The 19837-nt window shown below is 40.1% G+C and overlaps 1 protein-coding gene across 1 annotated transcript; it reads right to left on the reverse strand.

The window, feature by feature from the left end:
• Window positions 1-17857: 17857 nt before the first annotated feature.
• LOC105043494 (salt tolerance receptor-like cytoplasmic kinase 1) lies at window positions 17858-19626 on the reverse strand. Its single transcript, XM_010921059.4, has 2 exons — window positions 19048-19626; window positions 17858-18964 (listed from the first exon to the last, which is right to left on the reverse strand). Exons 1-2 carry the CDS (start codon window positions 19505-19507, stop codon window positions 18285-18287), a joined length of 1140 nt encoding a protein of 379 aa, XP_010919361.1. The 5' UTR covers window positions 19508-19626; the 3' UTR covers window positions 17858-18284.
• Window positions 19627-19837: the final 211 nt, after the last annotated feature.

Consider the following 19837-nt stretch of genomic DNA (forward strand, 5'->3'; position numbering starts at 1 on the left):
TGATTACTACCATCGGTATTCTTTTGTCTTTGATCCCAGTTGACTTTGGCGATTTTACTCCGAAATTAAGCCAAGCGCATGGATGATTTGTATGAGCAGCATTTTATAGCATTTTCAATAATTTTGCATTTGTTAGTTTTCATATTTGCATTTTTTCATAGTTGAGTCCCAATGTCTCTCTAGTTTTAAGGGCTCTTGTACCAGAAAAATTATTGATTGACCCAGATCCACCGTGTCAACCAATAATTTTCTTTATACAGACGCGTGCTGAAACCCAACGTCAGATCCATTTGTACTGCCCGAATTTGGTCCAAGTTTCATGTAGACTCTCTGGCCTAAATGGAGCTGATAGTTATCAGCCCGATGGATGGTTCACTAACAAGAAATTAAATTGATCTGGTTCTACCAGCTCAGATCGGGCCAATAGTATCTTCCTACATGTCCAACAAATAAAATAAATTTTAAAAGAAAAGCAATCCCATTTCAATCTCGCGTTCTCTCGCCCCCCTATTATTGCTCCTCCACCATGATCTACCCCAAGCCGATGATGCTCGTGCCCCATACCAGCCGGCAATGCCCTGATCTACGGCCCCAGCTTTGTGCCACCCTCCGACACCCTCCTCCATTCTCTGTCCTCTACTCGAGAAATTATTATCTGAATCATGCTCAAGTCCACCACCCAAATCCAACGGTGGATAACACACCACATTAGCCCTTGTATTTCACGAATTTCCAATTGCACGTTATCCACCGTGCACATGCTTCGAGATTTATACTAGTCTACTTGTGCATGGTCCAGGCAATAATTTTCCTCTCTACTCCCACTTCTCCTCTCCCTTCCTTCTTGGCCATAACTCCATCTTCCCCCATGATCTTGCCCTCAGGGATGGCTATCGTAGCTAATCTATTGGATACCTGGCTCTGCTTGATTAGAATAGTGCAAGTTTTATTTGATCCATTTAACTTGGAGTAGGTACATATTCTAAAAAAATAGCCAAAATCGGCTCGATCTGACCTGCGTCATCTATTTTGCTCAATCGAATCAGGCTCGAGGTGGGTACACAATAGATATGAGTATTATAAGATTTTTAATTATGAATGAATATGGATGTTGGTCGACGCAACTCATGTCCAATCCGTTGCCATCCCTACTTGCCCATTCCCCCTCCTTACCTCCTCTTCGACGATGCCAACAATGATGCCTTCAATGGCATTGCCAATGAACAAATCGACGAATACGATGTCCTCAACGAGGACAATGACCAATTGTGATTGATCCCCCACCAGCGATGCTTTGCCTCCATCCGGCTTGATAGCCCCCCACCTATAGCCCTTGGCACCCTCCTCCTCCCGATCCCGCTTGGCTCGGCCATCGTTCTAAGCTCATTGCATTCCTCAAGAAATCCCGCTCCCTCACAGGCGCCACCACTGTGTCCCTGAGGCTCTGCATCACGACAGTAACCCCATTGCCCACACGATGGCTATCTATGATGTGCACACGGAGCTCAAGCCTATCATGTTCGAGGGTTGGATGGCTAACAACATCGTCGTTGGTTGCCAGCTCACCATCACCACTGACTTTGAGTCTTCCTCGGCTTCCTCACGCGTGACAAAAAATTTAATTTTTTGTGATAAAATTTTTTGATCATTAAAAATTATATTTTTATCGTTAAAAATATTTACGATAAAATATATCGTTGCTAAAAATTTATAGAAAAAGTCTCGTAGCAAAAGACTTTAGCGACAAAAATATTTTATTTCGTCGCAAAAAATAGTAAATCTAGACGACGAAGTTATGTGCTGTATTAGCGACGAAAATATTTTATTGCAAGAGCTTAAATTTTCGTCGTTAAAATTGTAACGAAAAATAATTTCGTCGCTAAATATTTTGATTAAAAAAAATATTTTCTTATTTTTTACGATGAAAATAAAATTCGTTGTAAAACTTTGCGACGGATTTCGTCGCAAAAAAATTTGTCGCAAAAATTTCGTCGCAATAATTGCGACGAAAAAAATGTTCGTTGCTATAATTGCGATGAAAAAAAAATTCGTCGCTATAATAGCGACGAAATAAAAATTTCGTCGCTAGAAGGGCGACGAAATAAAAAAATTTGTTGCCATAATTGCGATGAAATAAAAAAATACGTCGCCATAATTGCGACGAAATAAAAAGTTCATCGCAAAAAGATAAAATTTTTAGCGACGAAACTATTTTTTCGTCGCAAAAATAGCAACGAAATAATTTTGTCGCAATAATTGTGACGAAAAAAATGTTCGTTGCTATAATTGCGACGAAAAAAAAATTTCGTCGTTATAATGGTGATGAAATAATAATTTCGTCGCTAGAAGGGCGACGAAATAAAAAAATTCGTCGCCATAATTGCGATGAAATAAAAATTTCGTCGCAAAAAGTTATAATTTTTAGCGACGAAACTATTTTTTCGTCGCAAAAATAGCAACGAAATAAAAAATTTCATCGCAATGAATAATAAAAGTTTTACTTTTTTGGGTTCACAAATTTTTTTGTGACGAAATTAATATTTCATCGCTAAAATAAATTTTGGATAAAAAATAAATTTTTTATTTATTTTCAAAAAAAACCTGCTCAAATACAAATTATCTGATCAAACATATTTTAAATAAATAGTACGTTAACACAATAAAAATATTCTAAGTCAAAAGACCAATTTCAAGTATCAAAAAGTTTCATAACCATCTTTGTCATATACAAAAATATAAGTCCATACACCATTTTAAATTTAAAATAAGTACAAACTAGGTATGATCTGACTCGTTGGCCTCGTTCTCTTCTCCAGGCGTCGATCCCTGACCCGATATGTGTCGCGATGGTGGTGCAGAGGCGGCATCATGTGACTGTAGAGGTGCTAACTCAGAAGCATCAATACCGAGCCGTCCCACCACCGCAGCTACGACCCTCTCAAGCGTCTGACTACGATTCATCCAGTAACTAATCTGATCTTGCATCATGCTCATGGATGTCCTAACTGCCTCTGGCACCGATGCATCATCAGACCGGTCGGATGACGAACTGCGTGATTTTTTGGACCGCATGCTATGACCAGATCCTAGCTGCCGCCCGAGGACGGTATCCAAAATCATATCATCTGTCATCAAACAAACCTGCTGTGATTCAGTATCACCGTCAGATCCCACCTCCCTCGTCGCCTGCTCTCTCAATTCTAACATTTTTTCCTTCACAATAAACCAAATAAAATCATAAATTTTTTTCAAACTCTTTAAAAGTATTCAAAATGTAGAGTAATGATACTTACATGACGCTGCCTCGCCTCCTCGGTCACGAACTCGCCACTCTTGTTTTGATAGAATTTAGCATAGGCGTCGACTCCGGATAGTCCCTGTTCAAACAAAAAAAAAGAAAAAAAAGATATCAAAATAATATAAATATTTAATAAGAAGTTATAAAGTATGATTGCAAATGTAGTTACGTACCATCCTCTTCATTTCCTGTGCAAAAGAGGCACTTCCTTGCGTGTGAATAGAATCAATCTTGCTCCTATTCACCTTATTCGCCTCCGATCGTCGCTACAAAATACATACAATTATAACCAATAAAGGACATAACAAAATTAAAAAAACTTGAAACACTAGACATACCTGAAATGCCTCACTTCCAAAATGCTCACGTAACCACCGCCAATCGTCACTAGACCCAGTCCAATTTCTGTATGGCTGGGTCACAGGATCAATCCCCTTCGCCTACAGCTCATTGCAGTATTTATGAAGCCTACATCGCCGATCTCTATATCTATTTGCAGCCATTTTGAGAATACATACCGTCACTTCTTCGTCAGTGCAATCCTCGAAGTCAATATTATCCTACACAGTAATCATACCAAAAAGCAAATATATAAAATTATTCATATAATAAAAAAATTATTTATATAACCAAAAATAATATGGATCATGTAATGATATGTAAGACATCCAAATTTAATTCTTACCTTGATGTGAGAGACTAGAGCATCACGGTATCGAGGAGCTACATGCTTGAAACTTTCAGCAGCCCACGGAAAATGATTCCACATATACAAACTGATCTCATTTGCGACGATACTAGCCTTTGTGCCAATTGGATGATCTCGAAATATCTGTACCTTCGGTTTTTCATTGTGTGTATGCACATATTTTTTCAAAACAAGATTCCTACTAGGACCACGCACTGCACGTCGATGCTGTGTTCCTACATGTAAAAATTGGTGAAATGAACATATATCATGTATCACTAAATGCATATAACAAAAAAATATATATGGTTTATAAATTGATAGAGATGTACCTGTAAGGGGATGATGCTGCGGTACCATGACCTCCGGCTGGGCAAGCTCTGGCTGAGCACTAGTCTGCTCTGTGGACTCGGGCAACTGAGTCTCATCTAAATCCTCTGACTCTTCTGCAAAATGCTAAAGTGAGGATGTGTATCATCAAGCGGAGCCTGCTGCCTATCCCGTGAATGTCTACGTCCAGGACCAGTCATGATGCTGCAATGATTAAAATAATTTAAATCAGTACGTAATCAAAAAAACTCAAATATTACGTGATATAACAAAAAAAAATAAATTGAATTACTTATTCATATTAATTATTGTTCTCAGATTCTGAACTCGTGTCCATATAGTCATCTTCGACGGGAGTCATAGAAGACTTCGACCCTGAAGTGCTATCATCATTGTCGTTAATGAAGTCATTATCGGATCGTGCTCGTGTCCGTGCCCTTATCGACGATCCAACAACAGAAACATCCTCAGGTTCATAGTCGTCTCTTTGTAATTGTCCTATGTCAATCGTATCATCTGGCACTAATATGTTATCTGGTGCTTGCATTTGATATGCTTCGTTTTCAATAATTGCACAGACTTCATTCTCAAGATGTTCATCGTTCGGGCATGTGAAAAGTGCAGGATCAAACAAATGCCTATGCTGAGCCCTTATTGCAACTCACCAAGGCTCTTTCATTTTGTTATCATCAATATACCACACTAGTCTTGCTTGCTTTGCAAAAATATAAGGATCACTTTCATACCATACATGACCAGTGTGGATACTGACGAGTTGAGGATCTATAACAATTGGCCTGTGTCGTCCTAAGTCATACCATCGACACTTGAATAACACACAATCCGTCGAAGACCACTATATCTCAACTCTATAACCTCATGCAGAACACCAAAAAAATCTATTATTTCACCCTTGTGCTCATCCTCCACGCTTATTCCATAATTCTGTGTGGTTCGATCGCGATCGCGATCTTCCGTTAAGAATCGCACACCATTGACTATGCATGCTGAATATACTGATACACGTCTGTTAGGTTTTCGTGCAAGTGCAGCTAAGTCATTACTGATACAGTTAGGATTGTCTATACGTAGCTGAGCTATCTACAATTAAAAGAACAATAAGCAGGTTAAATTTGACAAAAAAAATACTATATAAACAAACTTTTAATTATGGATGAACATGAACATAACTTATCCGTTCGTCAAACCATGATGCGAATTGATTCCTATGTCGTGCCGCTGCTAATGTAGGATTACTTCTTCTGAGCTCACTTTCGTGTTCTCTGAAGTGATACAGTAATACCATGTATATTTTAATTTAGAGTCCACATACATTCATTGATATATCAACAAATAAAAATTAAATATATATACTCACATCATGTACGCTTCTACCTCCTCGCAATTGTTTAGCACATACCAATGCATGTCATCCGTTTCTTGTGCTGTCAACATTCGAAAATCTTTTTTACCATATGGTCGGGCAACATTGGAGAACACGGACAATCCATTGGTCAGAATCTCGTCAACATCGATATTCTGTTGTGGCCTTGTAAATTTGGTCTCCACTCGTCGAAGGTACATAGAGCAGAATGTCAGACATTCATTCATAACATGTGCCTCTGCTATTGAACCTTCAGGCTGTGCTTTGTTAGTGACGGCACTCTTGTATTCACGCATCTCCCTATTCAATAAATTATCAATTAATATCACATATAATAAGAATACAATAATGAATAATAAATATTACAATATCATGCAATTACCTTTCAATTGGGTACATCCATCTTGTATGTACTGGCCCACCCAATCTAGCCTCATGTGGAAGATGAGCAGAAAGATGCACCATGATATCAAAGAAGGCGGGAGGGAATATCATCTCGAGCTTACAGAGAGTAATGATAATCTTCTTCTCCAATATGTCGATCTGACTTCGTCTCAATGTCTTCGCACATAAGTCCCGAAAATAAGTTTCCAGATCAAGTAACGCATCACACACATTATCCGACAACAATCCGCGCAAACCAACTGGGAGCACATGCTGTAGAAGTACATGACAATCATGACTTTTCATCCCGACGATCTTCCCATCTTTCGACTTGATGCACTGTTTCAAGTTTGAGGCGTATCCATCAGGAAACCTCACTGATCTCAAATATGAAAGAAATTTATTTCTCTCTCTTCGATTCAGTGTATAATATGCCAATGGCTTCACCAGCCTATCCCCTCATCGAATCAAATGTAATTCCTTTCTAATCCGCATATCCTCTAAGTTAAGACGAGCCTTCACGGTATCCTTCGTTCTTCCTTCGATATTGAGAATGGTATAAAATACATTATCAAATATATTCTTTTCAATATGCATGACGTCAAGATTATGTCAAAGAAGAAGCATTTTCCAATATGGAAGATCAAACAACTTGCTCTTTTTTCTCCAATTTTCGATACTTGTTCGCACCCCTACTTGGCTGGCCAGACCCTTACTAAATATGACATCCTGTGGGTTGGGTAACTGATTTAAAATATTATCCGTAGACCAGAATCTTGGCTGCGCGCGTCGTTCTTGCTTGCCATTGAACTTAAGACTTCTCCTCCATCTATGATCATCTGGCAAGAAACGTCGATGGCCGGTAAAACAAATCTTTCTACGAATACGGTCCGATATAATATCATCGTTACAAGTTGGGCATGCTTTATACCCTTTTGTACACCATCCAGAAATATCGCCATATGCAGAAAAATCGTTAACTGTCCAAAGCAGTGCTGCATGCATATGAAAGATGCCTCCTACAACATGATCATATGTTTCGCATCCTTCTTCCCACAAATATTGTAACTCTTCGATCAATGGCTCTAAAAATATGTCTATGTCTCTTCCAGGGGCACGGGGACTCGGGATCAACAAGGCCAATAGATTAAAAGGTGATTTCATGCACTTCCATGGTGGTAAATTATAAGGAAATACCATAACAGACCACATACTATAAGCAGTACTAAGATTACCATATGGATTAAATCCGTCTGTTGCCAACCCTAGCCTGACATTTTGTGAATCAGCTGCAAACCATGGATGTTCACGATCAAAATATTTCTACGCATCTCCATCTGATGGATGTCTCATGACATCATCATCCATATTATTTACCTCCTTATGCCATCGCATGTCACAAGCAGTATGCCTCGACATGAACAATCGACGCAATCATGGTGTAATCGAAAAGTACCGCAAAATCTTGTATGGTATTTTTTTTTTCTTCTTATCCTTACCACGACTTTCTTTCCATCTGCTTGAATGACAAATTGGACATGCTTGTAGATCTTGTTTAACCTTCCGAAACAGAACACAATCATTCGGACATGCATGTATCTATTCACAGCGTAGGCCCAAGTCATCGATTCCCAAACCGAGTCCTTTCAATAATTTTTTGACTTCATAATGACTTGACGGAAGTAACTCTCCCTCTGGCAGTAAGTCCTTCAAAAATTTGAGCAACCAATTAAACGAGTTGTTTGACCACTTACCAAGTGTCTTCATGTGTAATAACTTTATTACGGCGGACAACAGAGAGTACTTCTTACAATCAGGATAAACATCACTTTGTGCATCTCTTAATAGACGCTCGAATCTATCATTTATAGATATATTACTGTCCTCTTCAGCTTCTTGTCTCGAAATGGAATGCTGATGTTCTGCTCTCGCTTCTACATTTACTTCAAATAATTCTGAATGAAGATCCTCTAAAATTTCTCTATCTTCTTCACCAAGTGTTTGTCTTTCACGACTGCATGATCCACCGACTGACGACGGATTTATAGGACTCCTGGACAACATGTTCGAGCTAGTCGGCAAATCTTCACCATGACAAGTCCATCTCTTGTAAGTCACATCTATACCGTGTTCGTATAAATGATTCTGAATGTCCGATAAGGTACACCAAAATAAATTCCTACATCGACGACATGGACAACGAGCTTTCCCATCTTCTCTAGTATGATTGGACGCCACATTCATAAAAGTCGTCACATCTGTAATATACTCGGGACAGAACTTATCACGCAATGATATCCAACCACGATCCATACCTACATATTTATGATGCAAACTATACAATCAATTTTATGTAATAATAGTTGACTAACGCCTTATATCTTCTACCTATAGGGTGATGGTCCTATTCCATTCAGGAACGTAAGAATTTAATATTGCAATACATGTCTTGTATACCAAAAAAATTTCGACAACATTTCGACGCAGTTCTCCAGATACACAAGCATTAAAATTGTACTATGTATCCAGAGAACATGATCGAAAATATCGACAAAACTCTGCGATATAGAAGCACATGTGTTGCAATATTAAATTCATTCACGTGCCCAAACTGTCCACGAGGATAATTCGAGAATAGTGTGTAAAGCACCAATATTTTTTTCATAAAAAAAAATATTGGTTTATGCATGCTATCCTCGAACGGAAATTCTAAGGCTTATAAATTTGTTATGCTACAATTAATATATTATTATTAAAAAAAATTTATTTTTAAAATATTTTTAAATCATGATTAAAATTAATTATATCAAACAAATAATTATATCTAACATTATATCTAATTACTAAAATAATAAATAATTATTTTTAATGGCTAAAATTTATTAAGAAAAAAAATTAAAAAATATATAAATTTAAAAAATGGTTCTCACCTTCAACTCTTCCGTGAGCAGTGATGGTGACAGTGACGGCAACCGACGGCGGTGCAGCGGCGGCGGCGCAGCGGCGGCGGCGCAGCGGCGGCGGCCCTACGAAACCAGACAAGCCAGGTAAGGGATCGACCTTCAACTCTTTCTCAGGTAAGAGACTGAGAAAGAAAATGAGGGAGAGAGACAGGGGATGGATGGGTCGACCAGCGGCGACTACCTTGCAGACGCTGCGGCGACGGGGGACGGGAGGCCGAAGCGGTAGGCGGCGGCGGGGGACGGGAGGCCGAAGCAGCAGGCGGCGGCGGGGGACGAGAGAGGGTAGGAGGCGCTCGAGGAGCTTGAGCTTGGGGAGGAGATTGGAGGGGACGTTGGTGGCGAGGACAGTAGGGCGGCGGCGGACGAAGGCGTGGAGCTGGCGGGGGGAGAGGCCTGCGTGGCGGCGGAGGAAGGCGAGGACGGCTCAGGCTTGTCGGGGGTGGTGATGTGGAGGAGGGATTTGGAGGCGACGAGGGCCTTATCCTTGGAGTAGCCCAGACGATCCATCAGGTACTCCGCCATGAAGGGTAGAGGAGAAGAGGAGGAGGTAGTCATTTCGGCGGCGGCCGGCGAGGAAGAATAGGAGGAAAGTATGGAAAGAGGAGGAAAGGGAGGGAGGAGAGGTGGCCGCCACCTTCATTTTATGGATTGGAGGGTTAGGGTTTCGAGGGATTGGAGGGAACCGGAGGGAAGGAGGCAGAGAAGAGGGAGGATTCGGTGCGCGGAGGAGAGGGTGGCGAGGCGGGAGGGAGATGGCCGGCGCGCTGGGAGGTGGGCTCGATTAGCGACGGGGGGCGGGCTCGAGCGGCGACGGTGGCGGGGAGGGAGGGCTCGACGGCGGTGGGGAGGGAGAGAGAGAGAGGATGGTGGCGGGGAGGGAGAGGACTTACCGGGAAGGATGACCGGCGACCGGGAAAGGAGGACTGTCGCCGGAGATCGGGGAGGGAGAAAATTTAGATGACCGCGGCGGAGATCGGGGAGGGAGAAATCAACAGGGTTATTTTCAATTAGGGCAGAATATCAAAGGTTTTTTTTTAATTAAAAAATATTTAGCGACGAAATACATTCGTTGCTAAAAATAAATATTCTGTCACAAAAAAATATATTTTTTGCAACAAAAATTTTTTCGTCGCAAATGATTAATTTTTTGCAACGAAAATTTAATTTCATCGCAAATGATCGTAAAATCTAGTTTCTCGCAACGAAACAAATATTTCATCGCATAAAATCAAATTTTTTGCGATGTAATTATTTTCGTCGCAAAAAAAAAATTTAGCAACGAAAATTTTTTCCATCGCCAAAAAAAATAATTTTTTGCGATGAAAAAACTTTCGTCGCTAAAGATCAATTCTAGCAACGAAATTTAAATTTTCGTCGCAAAATATTCAAAAATTTTTCAATAAAATAAAATTTAGCGACGCAATAGTTTCGTCACTAAATATAAATAAAATTGATCGCAAAAGCCTTTCTTTTTAGCAACGAAATATCAATTTCGTCGTAAAAAATATAATTTTTTTGCGACAAAATTTTTTTTTATCGCAAAAAAAAAATTTTTAACTACGAAAAAAAATATTTCATCGTAAAAAAAATTATTTTTTGCAACGAAAAAAATTTTCGTCGCTAAAAATCAACTTCTAGCAACAAAAATAAAAATTTCGTTGCAAAAAATATAACTTTTTACAATGTAATTTTTTTCGTCGCAAATAGCTAATTTTTGGAGATGAAATTTAAATTTCGTTGTAAAAATTTAATTATTTATGATGAAATATATTTCGTCGTTAAAATTTTATCATAAAAAATTAAATTTTTTATAATGACGGATGTTCTTAGCTTCGAGCTCATGGACCATTGCCGCTCGCAGTTCTTCCGCTTCCGCACCCACATCCTCTCCGAAACCATCACCTCCATCGACCTCACGCCCGCCCCTATTGTATTCGCTCCTCTGCCACAACCATTGAAGCTGATGCCCTCATCATCACCTACCGCATCCGCGTCCTCACTGTTGTCGTACATGATCCAGCATGCACATGGGGACTAGATCAAGAGTAAGATGATAGCCAACTAGGTCTAGATAAGTTAAATAACTGATTGGTATGGAGATGATTAAACTTGTAACCTCTAGCAAAGTTGAGCATTAATATCATGGAAACCAATTGACAAAAAAAAAAAAAAAAAAATCAATGGACCTCAAAAGCCAAGGTCGACGCAGAAAGAGTTAATAATGTATATCAAACTTGACAATTTATACCCACACTTGGCACATGGAAAATATACTTCAATGTCTATAGATGTATCTAACCTCTCGTTTAACCGATATGGATGGTTCCTCCTTAATTTCTAGATGTATTCATGATGACTCTCTTTGTAGAAATGTCTATAAGAGGAAAAAAAGCAATATGCAACTTAGTTGTGTATGCAAAAAGCAGGTTAGCTACTTTCTGTGGATGATATATTTAATAAAAATAAAATAAATTCTTCTCTGAAAGAGAAAAATCTGGTGTACCTATTATTTTGTTTCCTAAGAAATATAAAAAAACTAGTCAATAGGCTAGTTTAGATCAAGGTCAATCTGATTGACCCAGCAAATCAAGTGATATAAACTCACTGCCTTGTAATTCAAGGCTTAAAGCACATGCGGAACATTAGAAGAGATGAAAAGAGATAAAGCAATAATATTATTAATATAACTGGAGTATCTGATGGAATACAAAGTCATTTCATTGCACCAAAGAAAAAGATCAACTGATTTAGTACATTATCCATACAATAATTCCGGACAGGTCAAATATTCACTGAAATCTTTACGCTTGGAATAGGATCCCAGGCTATGCTTGGACTCCGTCCAGGAGGATGCTCTGCTTCAGTTGCTGTGCATGTGGCTGTTGTTTGAGTTGAGAGACCAGGTCCGCTTTAGTTATGTTTCACATGACTGGTTACACAAAATTTTCCAGGGCACAATCAAAGCATTCGTGCTTGATCTGCTTCAAGTATGATTGTGGATAGAGTTTGAAATTTCTTTTCTTTTTTACTCCATCTTTGTATTGAGTCGGATTCAAGGGACTTATAAAATTGTTGAGGTTTTTAAATTATTATTTTCATATATCTCAACTTAAATGCAGATATAATTCATCCAATTTTCCTTCTGGATTGGGTTGAGAGTACATTTAACTGGGTTAGAGCACACATTGATGTTCTTTTGTGGAGTCAAATCATTATTACTTTTCGCAATTTGGTTAAACTCGTAGTTTACTTTGGTATCAATATCCAGCACCTAAACCTACAATTTTGGATCGAATCGAGTCCATCCTATTTTTGTAAATTTATCAACATTAATTAGATTTTCTTTTTCTTTCATATGCACCATGAATAACTCTCATGTATGATTAAATTTTTTTTATGTGGATCATGATTCATCGCAACGATCCTTTACTTGTAATGATTTGATAAATAAGAAAATAACATTCATCATTAATTCAACTTGTTAGAATATGTTTTCGGCCCTAAACACATGAACCCTGATTGTACTAGCACACATATGCCCAATTTGAATCCCATAAAACCATTGATCTGATACCATGAAAATAACCCACATTGCTTTTCCAATGCAGAGGCCCAATCTTGTGACCCTCTGTGCTAATAATACTCCTGTTACCCGTTGCTCTAATTAAGCATAATATCTTTGTCTGGATTCTCTGATCCATTTTCTTCTATGAACTCCGTGCATTAATATTTGAATTTTGTAATTTTGTTAATTCCAGCCGTGGTCTTCTTCCCTGTATTTCCTCATTAAACTGTTAAGCAAGAATTCTCCCAAATTTGCGAAGTATTAGAAGGTTAAATCTATTCTTACTCCGATCACTTTATCATTCTGAGACTCTTATTCTATCAGGTTAAAACCCTATCATATTTTTACCACAAAGAAAAAAGAAAAAAAACCATCATATCATTCTAGCCAGATTCTGCATCATTTGAGGTATTACTAGGAGCAAGGAATGATCACTCATGTTCATCAACTATCCCTGGGACATGGCTGAGAGCATCAAATTTAAGTGAAATGGCATATGCGTTCCAAGGTGGAAATCGTTCTCAAGAAACACAGCCTTAGTTCTAATAGTTTGCCAAAGATTAGATACATGTTCAAGGTACATCAAAATAGACCTTGGTCATGATGAATCTGAATGACTGATGCTGAAATGAGTACTCTCAGCTCACCACCATCATCATCATCATCATCATCAATATTCTCTCGTTTAAAATCATGGGTGCAAAAACAGAAGGCAAAAATCTAAATCGAGAAGGCTTCATGGAAAAATTGTTAATTTTTGTAACTGGTTAGAACTCAATGTTAACCCTATGTTAATTATCGTCTGGTTAATTCTTTAATTGAATTAATTTTCACAAGCAGAGATCATGCTAAGGCTAATATGAATCCCATAAGATGATGAGTACAGAGACTTATATGGCTTTTATTCTTGAAAATGGCCCAAATATAAACATAAGGTTTCTTGCAAATGTAAGGTGCGATATTGATGTCCATTGTTATTTTCCTAGATCGGTATAAACACATTTCTAACCAAAAGAAGAACCACATCAAATAGAAGTGGTAATTTGAAGGCATATAAGATAGCTCTTCACCGTAACTTAACATTATTTAACTAATTTGAAGCTCTTTTGGTAAGATCCTTGGCTCTGTAATGCACCACTCAAACTAATTTTTATCCCGGATTTTACTCCCTCTGCCGTAAGAAAAATGGTGTGGTCGCACAATTCTTCAATCGTACAACCCACAATTGGCCTTTCAAGCTGCAACCCAACCCCTTTAATGAAACCAGTTCTCAGCTGGCAGCTGCAGTCTTCTCTATCAAGTTTCTTTAAACCATATGGAAGATTGATTCATTTGGACATCAGAAAGCAAAGGTATGTTCTCAACTTCTTCTCTCAACAAATTCTTAAGCTTGTGGGGCATCAACTGCAATTTCGCACCTACCCTATGGGGTCTCAGCATATCCCACAAAATCAAGTGCTTCCTTTGGTTGTCATGGTAGAAAAAGCTCAACACAAGAGAAGCACTTGGGGACAAATTAGAGAAAAAATCTTGGGCCTTGTGTGAATTGTGGTCAATCACCAGAAAAAGTGAATCATTTCTTCTCCACTGGCCCCATCTTCGATTCCATCTGGAAGGTGAATTCCTCAGCCCGGGGAGCTCTTAATCCTCAGTCTTCATTTGACCATCTCTGTACATAATGGATCAAACACAACTTCACAAACATAATTGCTGGGTGCATATTCTTATGTTGCAGGTGGCAATTGCTTGATCTTGTTGGAAGGAGAAGAATGCTAGATTGTTCCTCAGCAAACATAAATCTCTTTGCTTCAATTGCTGCTGTTGGTATTCATGCCTCTAATGATTGGTCAATCATCTGAAAATAGGTGGAAATGGCCAAGTTTGCTGCCTTTTGGGCAAAATCAAATGGGATCAATTTCAGCTGGCTGAAAACTGAAATCATCATCTCTGAAGACCGAGATCGAGTTGTTCTGACAATTTGTACTCTACAAGCACTCCTCTGATAGCTCTGTTTCTTCTTATCAATTTGGCCTCTTCCGGACTCCACTGAAGCAATTCTGCAACTGCTGAAATAGCAGGTGTAACTGCTATATGATAAACCATCTGTATCTCTCTAACTATTCTGTCAAATTCCCTCCTATCAAACTTTCTTCGACTGTAACCTCTGTCTTTTAATAAACATATACGGGTGGCTGGTTTTCAGCCTCCCTTAACCTTCCAAAAAAAAAAAAAACGTGTTTTTATGGTTGTGAAGATTATTAAAAATGCAGATTGTTGATTTGATTTTGCTAATAAAAGGAAAATAAAATATTTTTGATTTAAACTGCCACCATGTACATCTGACATAAAAAATATTATGCATTGCTAGCTAGATTGGACTACACTGATCAGTGGATCTTCATTTAGATCCAACTGGATTTAAATTGGATGATGGAAGTTCGACATCAATGATTTAGATCATTGGATGTGATCGATCATTTTAGATTTATATATATACTATAATCATATGATTTGAAGACACATAACCTATAATGCATCAAGTGCTAAAAATGAACAGTCTTAACAACATCAAATTATATATTAATTTGATTACTTGATTCATAATTTTGAAGATCTCTAAATTATATAATTTTTAGAATATAAAAAATTTAAAGATAGTAGGTTGCATCTAACAGTTCGCATCATTCATGTGAAATCTATATTATCCAATGTAGGCATGATCAAATTTTTAGTAGAAATCTGTTCGAGCATAGTCAAGTCCAAATATCTCTCTTTCTCTCTCTCTCTCTATATCTATATATATATATATATATATATATATATATATATATATATAGGCACACACAGACACGTGCACTTATTATGATATGTATCTTGTTTGTGTATTAAGCAATATCAAATTATTATACCTAATTGTTTGTCAGGATAAATCTCAGAAGAATTGAAGGAAAAGGAAAGCAGATATTGCATTATATCTGTAGTCATCATCTGTATTATCTATAGTATCTATTGCTTTTTCTATTATATGCACATAAAATTTAAAGGAAAGTAAGATGGGGAGCAAGCTCGCAATGGAAGGCAAAGGACATGTGGAATGTTTGCTTAAAGCCGTTACCACTCATATCGAGAGAGAGAGAGGGATGCTAGGCTGGAGGATGATGCCCTGCCCACGAGGGCCTGTGCTGGAAAGCAAACAACCTGCTTTTGGAGCTGCAAGTCATACCTTGTCACGTGACAGGCACGACACGTGGATGCAGTTTTGAGGTGGCAGGAGAGAACCGGGTCTCTCCTTGCAGCAGAAGTAGAGTGGAAGACTGGTGGGGTTTTAAACCTCTTTATAAGCCACAAGACCAGAAGGTAAGACCACGTGCCCACATGCAAACCCACATGCAAGAGAGCCCCGTTCCCATGTCTACATGCAAGGGATGAATTAAAGGAGGGGGCGCCAAAAATTTATGTTCGAAAGTGACCCTTACCTGCGTACCAGCTAATTAAATAGGAGCACGGAGAGAGAGAGAGAGCCATTACTGCCAGCTATAATTGCTCATTAGTGAATGGTTCTCTGTAAGAAATTTTTACCATGATATGATTTGTTTCGCGAGATGCTGTACAATGTCCATAACCAAAATCAAAAGATGGACGGCTATTAAATAAAATAATTTTATATATCATATGCGATGCATCATTATTGATAACTATCCATTTTCTAACAGTGATTATCAAGCATCGGATGATACTCTATGATGCAAATTGCATTTATGGTTGGTTCAACTAACGTTACTCCCATATATGGCCCCTCTGGTCTTTGTTGGGGGATGCTGATTGTATGTTTAACAAAAAAAAAAATGATGTAAGAATTTAACTAAACGCGCGTTAGTTAAAGAGTGGACTTCTATAGTTTAGCATACAAAACTTGAGGTCAAGGATTTCCCATTGTCCTGCCCTTATAAGCACCCACTCTGGTCTAGGCTTAGGGCAGGTACTATTATTGCTAGTGCCATTATGGATTCTCTGACTTTCTTGACAGTCAACATCCACCTTAGAAACTTAACAAACTACAGTTGGAACGGGTCGTGTGTTCCAACCATACGATCAAAATCCGAGGTCCACGTGCAATGGGTTAAATGTCAGCATGAAATGGCTCTGCAAAAAATCGGTGTTTGTGATCTTGACGCGGGATGTGAAAATGATTTCTGACCTTTCGAATTTTTGAAGGATGCTGGAGACGACGTATTCATCTGACTCAAAATTTTTTTGAATGGATATGCCGGTCGTTCCTCCCCTCCTTTATCTTATTTTTTGTACTAAAAAAAAAAAAAAAAGAGGAGGAGGAAGAGAAACTTAACAAATTACATAAAATGGGCCAGCTGACAGCCGGCCGATACCACTGAATACATGCCTGCCTTCTGATTATTAGTTGAAAAATAAAGAAGAGAAGATAAAGGGAGAACTCTCTATCTACAATTAAAAGAAGCATAGACTTTGCATAAAGTCCTAAAGATTAAGAACGAATAAAGCGCTCGCAACTTGGTCACTTACACCACGCAAAGTTGAAAACCAGAAAGTCTCAGGAAGCTTTCCACGCTGCTTAGTTTCTGTGACGAATTCATCCGTTGGGCTGTCATCATCCAAATCCATCTTTTGACACACACACACACACACACACACACACACACACACACACACATATATATATATATATATATATAACAGTCTCATCCGATCCCACTCATTTATCACGTTCATTATTTTTATTACAAAAGAAAATGGCATGTCCATTCGCACGTCTTTTATAAATTCGACAGTTTCTTTTCTAATATATATTAAGCAGTTGGCATGTCATTAGCAACATCCCAATCTCAAATGTTTTGCAACCTTAAGTTTAATCGATCACACGCTGAATTAGCGTCCAAGTCGTGGAGAAAGTTGGTAACAAAATGAAATAGAGGCACGCATGGAGAGTTCTAATTTCTTATAGTCTATCGTACAGGAAAAACAAACTCCCGGAGGGCAGCTAAGCTTTATTTACGGGTTATGTATGTGCAATGCAGTTAGTATCTTCTACTAGAGCTTGGGATGTATCTTTCCCATGAAAAAATGATTATCTTTTTTCCCATCATCTTCTATTAGATCACATCTTGTGCAGATATCAAAGTGCTCCAATATTTTGCTTCATATATCTGCACAGATTTCAAAGTGGCTATTGTATCATCTGATGGCTGATATCATGAAAGAAGATAAATCATTGATGTGAAAGATACAATCCAAATTTACTCTAATAAATTTTAAAAACAGATCGAGGAAAGAGATAGATGGCTCATGAGGTTACATAGAAAACCAAGACCATGACTCCTCAACGTCCGCACCCATCCTCAAGCAGCCTATCTATGGATCTGCAACAAATCATTCTGAGGCTGCATCATCTCCGTCCAAAAACATACGAATTAGGTTGGCAAATCTCCAAGAATTCAAGTATCAAAGTTCTCCTTTTTCTTCAATTTCCAAAATGCCCATACGAATTAGGCAGGCCCTTTGCACAACTCTTTTTATAACGAACCACTACCTTTGGTCTAAATCAGGTGTTCCCCTATTATTTATCTCCTTGTATGTACATATATACATACGCACAACGTCCTTTTCCTGCCTCTATTCACCTGACATTGTCAAGAAATTTACATATCCAGAACGCCGTTTGATTTGGGAACAACGGCCGAGATCGACGAGGACACCTTCCCGCCCATGATCCGCAATACCTCCGCCATGGACGGCCGCAGGCTCGGGTTCTCCCCGACGCAGAGCACGGCGAGTGCGGCCATCGTCGCAGCCTCGTCAAAATCGTACTCCCCGTTTAATCTTGGGTCCACTATCTCTCCCACCCCCCTTCCTGCGTCCCGAAGCGCCGGGCCCATCACAGCCGTCAACAGCTGCTCCTTTTCCGAACAGAAGGCCTCGATTCCGCTGATCGATTCCAAAAGCAGCACACCGAAGCTATACACATCGTTCTTCTTCGAGATGGTTCCTGACCGGAGGTAGTGAGGATCGACGTAGCCCAGGGAGCCCATCATGGGGTGGGCCGAGCGGGTCGAGGGCGGCTGGACCGTCGCCGAGAACCCCATCCGGGCGAACCCAAAGTCGCAAAGCTTCGCGTCCAGTCTATCGTCAAGGAGAACGTTGGAGGCCTTGACGTCACCGTGGACGATCTGGAGATCGCACCGCTCGTGGAGATAATCCAGCGCCTGCGCGAGTTGGTACGCGATCACCACCCGCCGGGCCCACGGCAGCGCGCCGCCACCGTGGAGCTTCTCGTGGAGGGTTCCGTTGGGGACGTACTCGAACACGAGAACCCCTTCCTCTGAAAGAGAGAGAACGTCCAGGTAAGCGGAAAAGGTTTCGAAATTTGCAGGAGAGAGAAGGTGACGCGTGGATTAGGCTTACCGCGGTCGTCGCAGAAGCCGAGGAGGCGGACGATGTTGGGGTGGCGGAGGCGGAGGAGGACGTCGAGTTCCAGGCGGAAGGCGCGGTGAAGGCGCTCGCTGGAGCGGAGGACTTTGAGGGCGGCAAGGGAAGAGGGGAGGGTGGCGAGGTAGACGGTGCTGGAGCCACCCTCGCCGATGATGGCGGACGAGGTGAAGTTGCCGGTGAGGGACTCGATCTCGGTCCAGCCGAACCGACGGGGGGCGGCATCGCCCTTGACCAGCTCGGGCTCCGGTTTGGGGTCGGGGCCGTTGGCGACGCGGGCGCAGGCGGGGCCCAGCTCGAGGTCGACGAGGTCGCGGCAGCCTCCGCAGCACGGCATCCTGTAACGGCGGAAGACGATAACGCAGGCGAGGGTGAGGAGGGCCAGGGACAAAACGAGCGCCAACGAGGCGACGCCGATAACTAAGGGGACATCCATTTGTTTTCTTTTAGGCTCACTCGCGGAGCTTCCGACGGGCTTTTAAGCCCGCCAGCCGCTGAGAGAGGAGAAAATAGATGGCAAGCAATGGGGAGGACGATGGATTGATGGGAGCGCTTGGTGGCTATTTATACGGGAGGACTCTGTGCTTTGATTCCACTAAATAGATGGGCTAACCGGAGGTGACTGGGTGAGTCCTTATTTCCTATGGGTTTCCGAGTGTTTGCTTCATCGTTGGCACGGCTCCCTTTGGAAATTGAGGGCTCTGGGGTGGTGTTCGTGGGGAATATGGGGAAATTTGGGGTCTAGCGCAGGACCCAATTTGAGGTG

This window comes from Elaeis guineensis, chromosome 4 (assembly GCF_000442705.2).
Source record: "Elaeis guineensis isolate ETL-2024a chromosome 4, EG11, whole genome shotgun sequence".
NCBI classification, from domain to species: Eukaryota; Viridiplantae; Streptophyta; class Magnoliopsida; order Arecales; family Arecaceae; genus Elaeis; species Elaeis guineensis.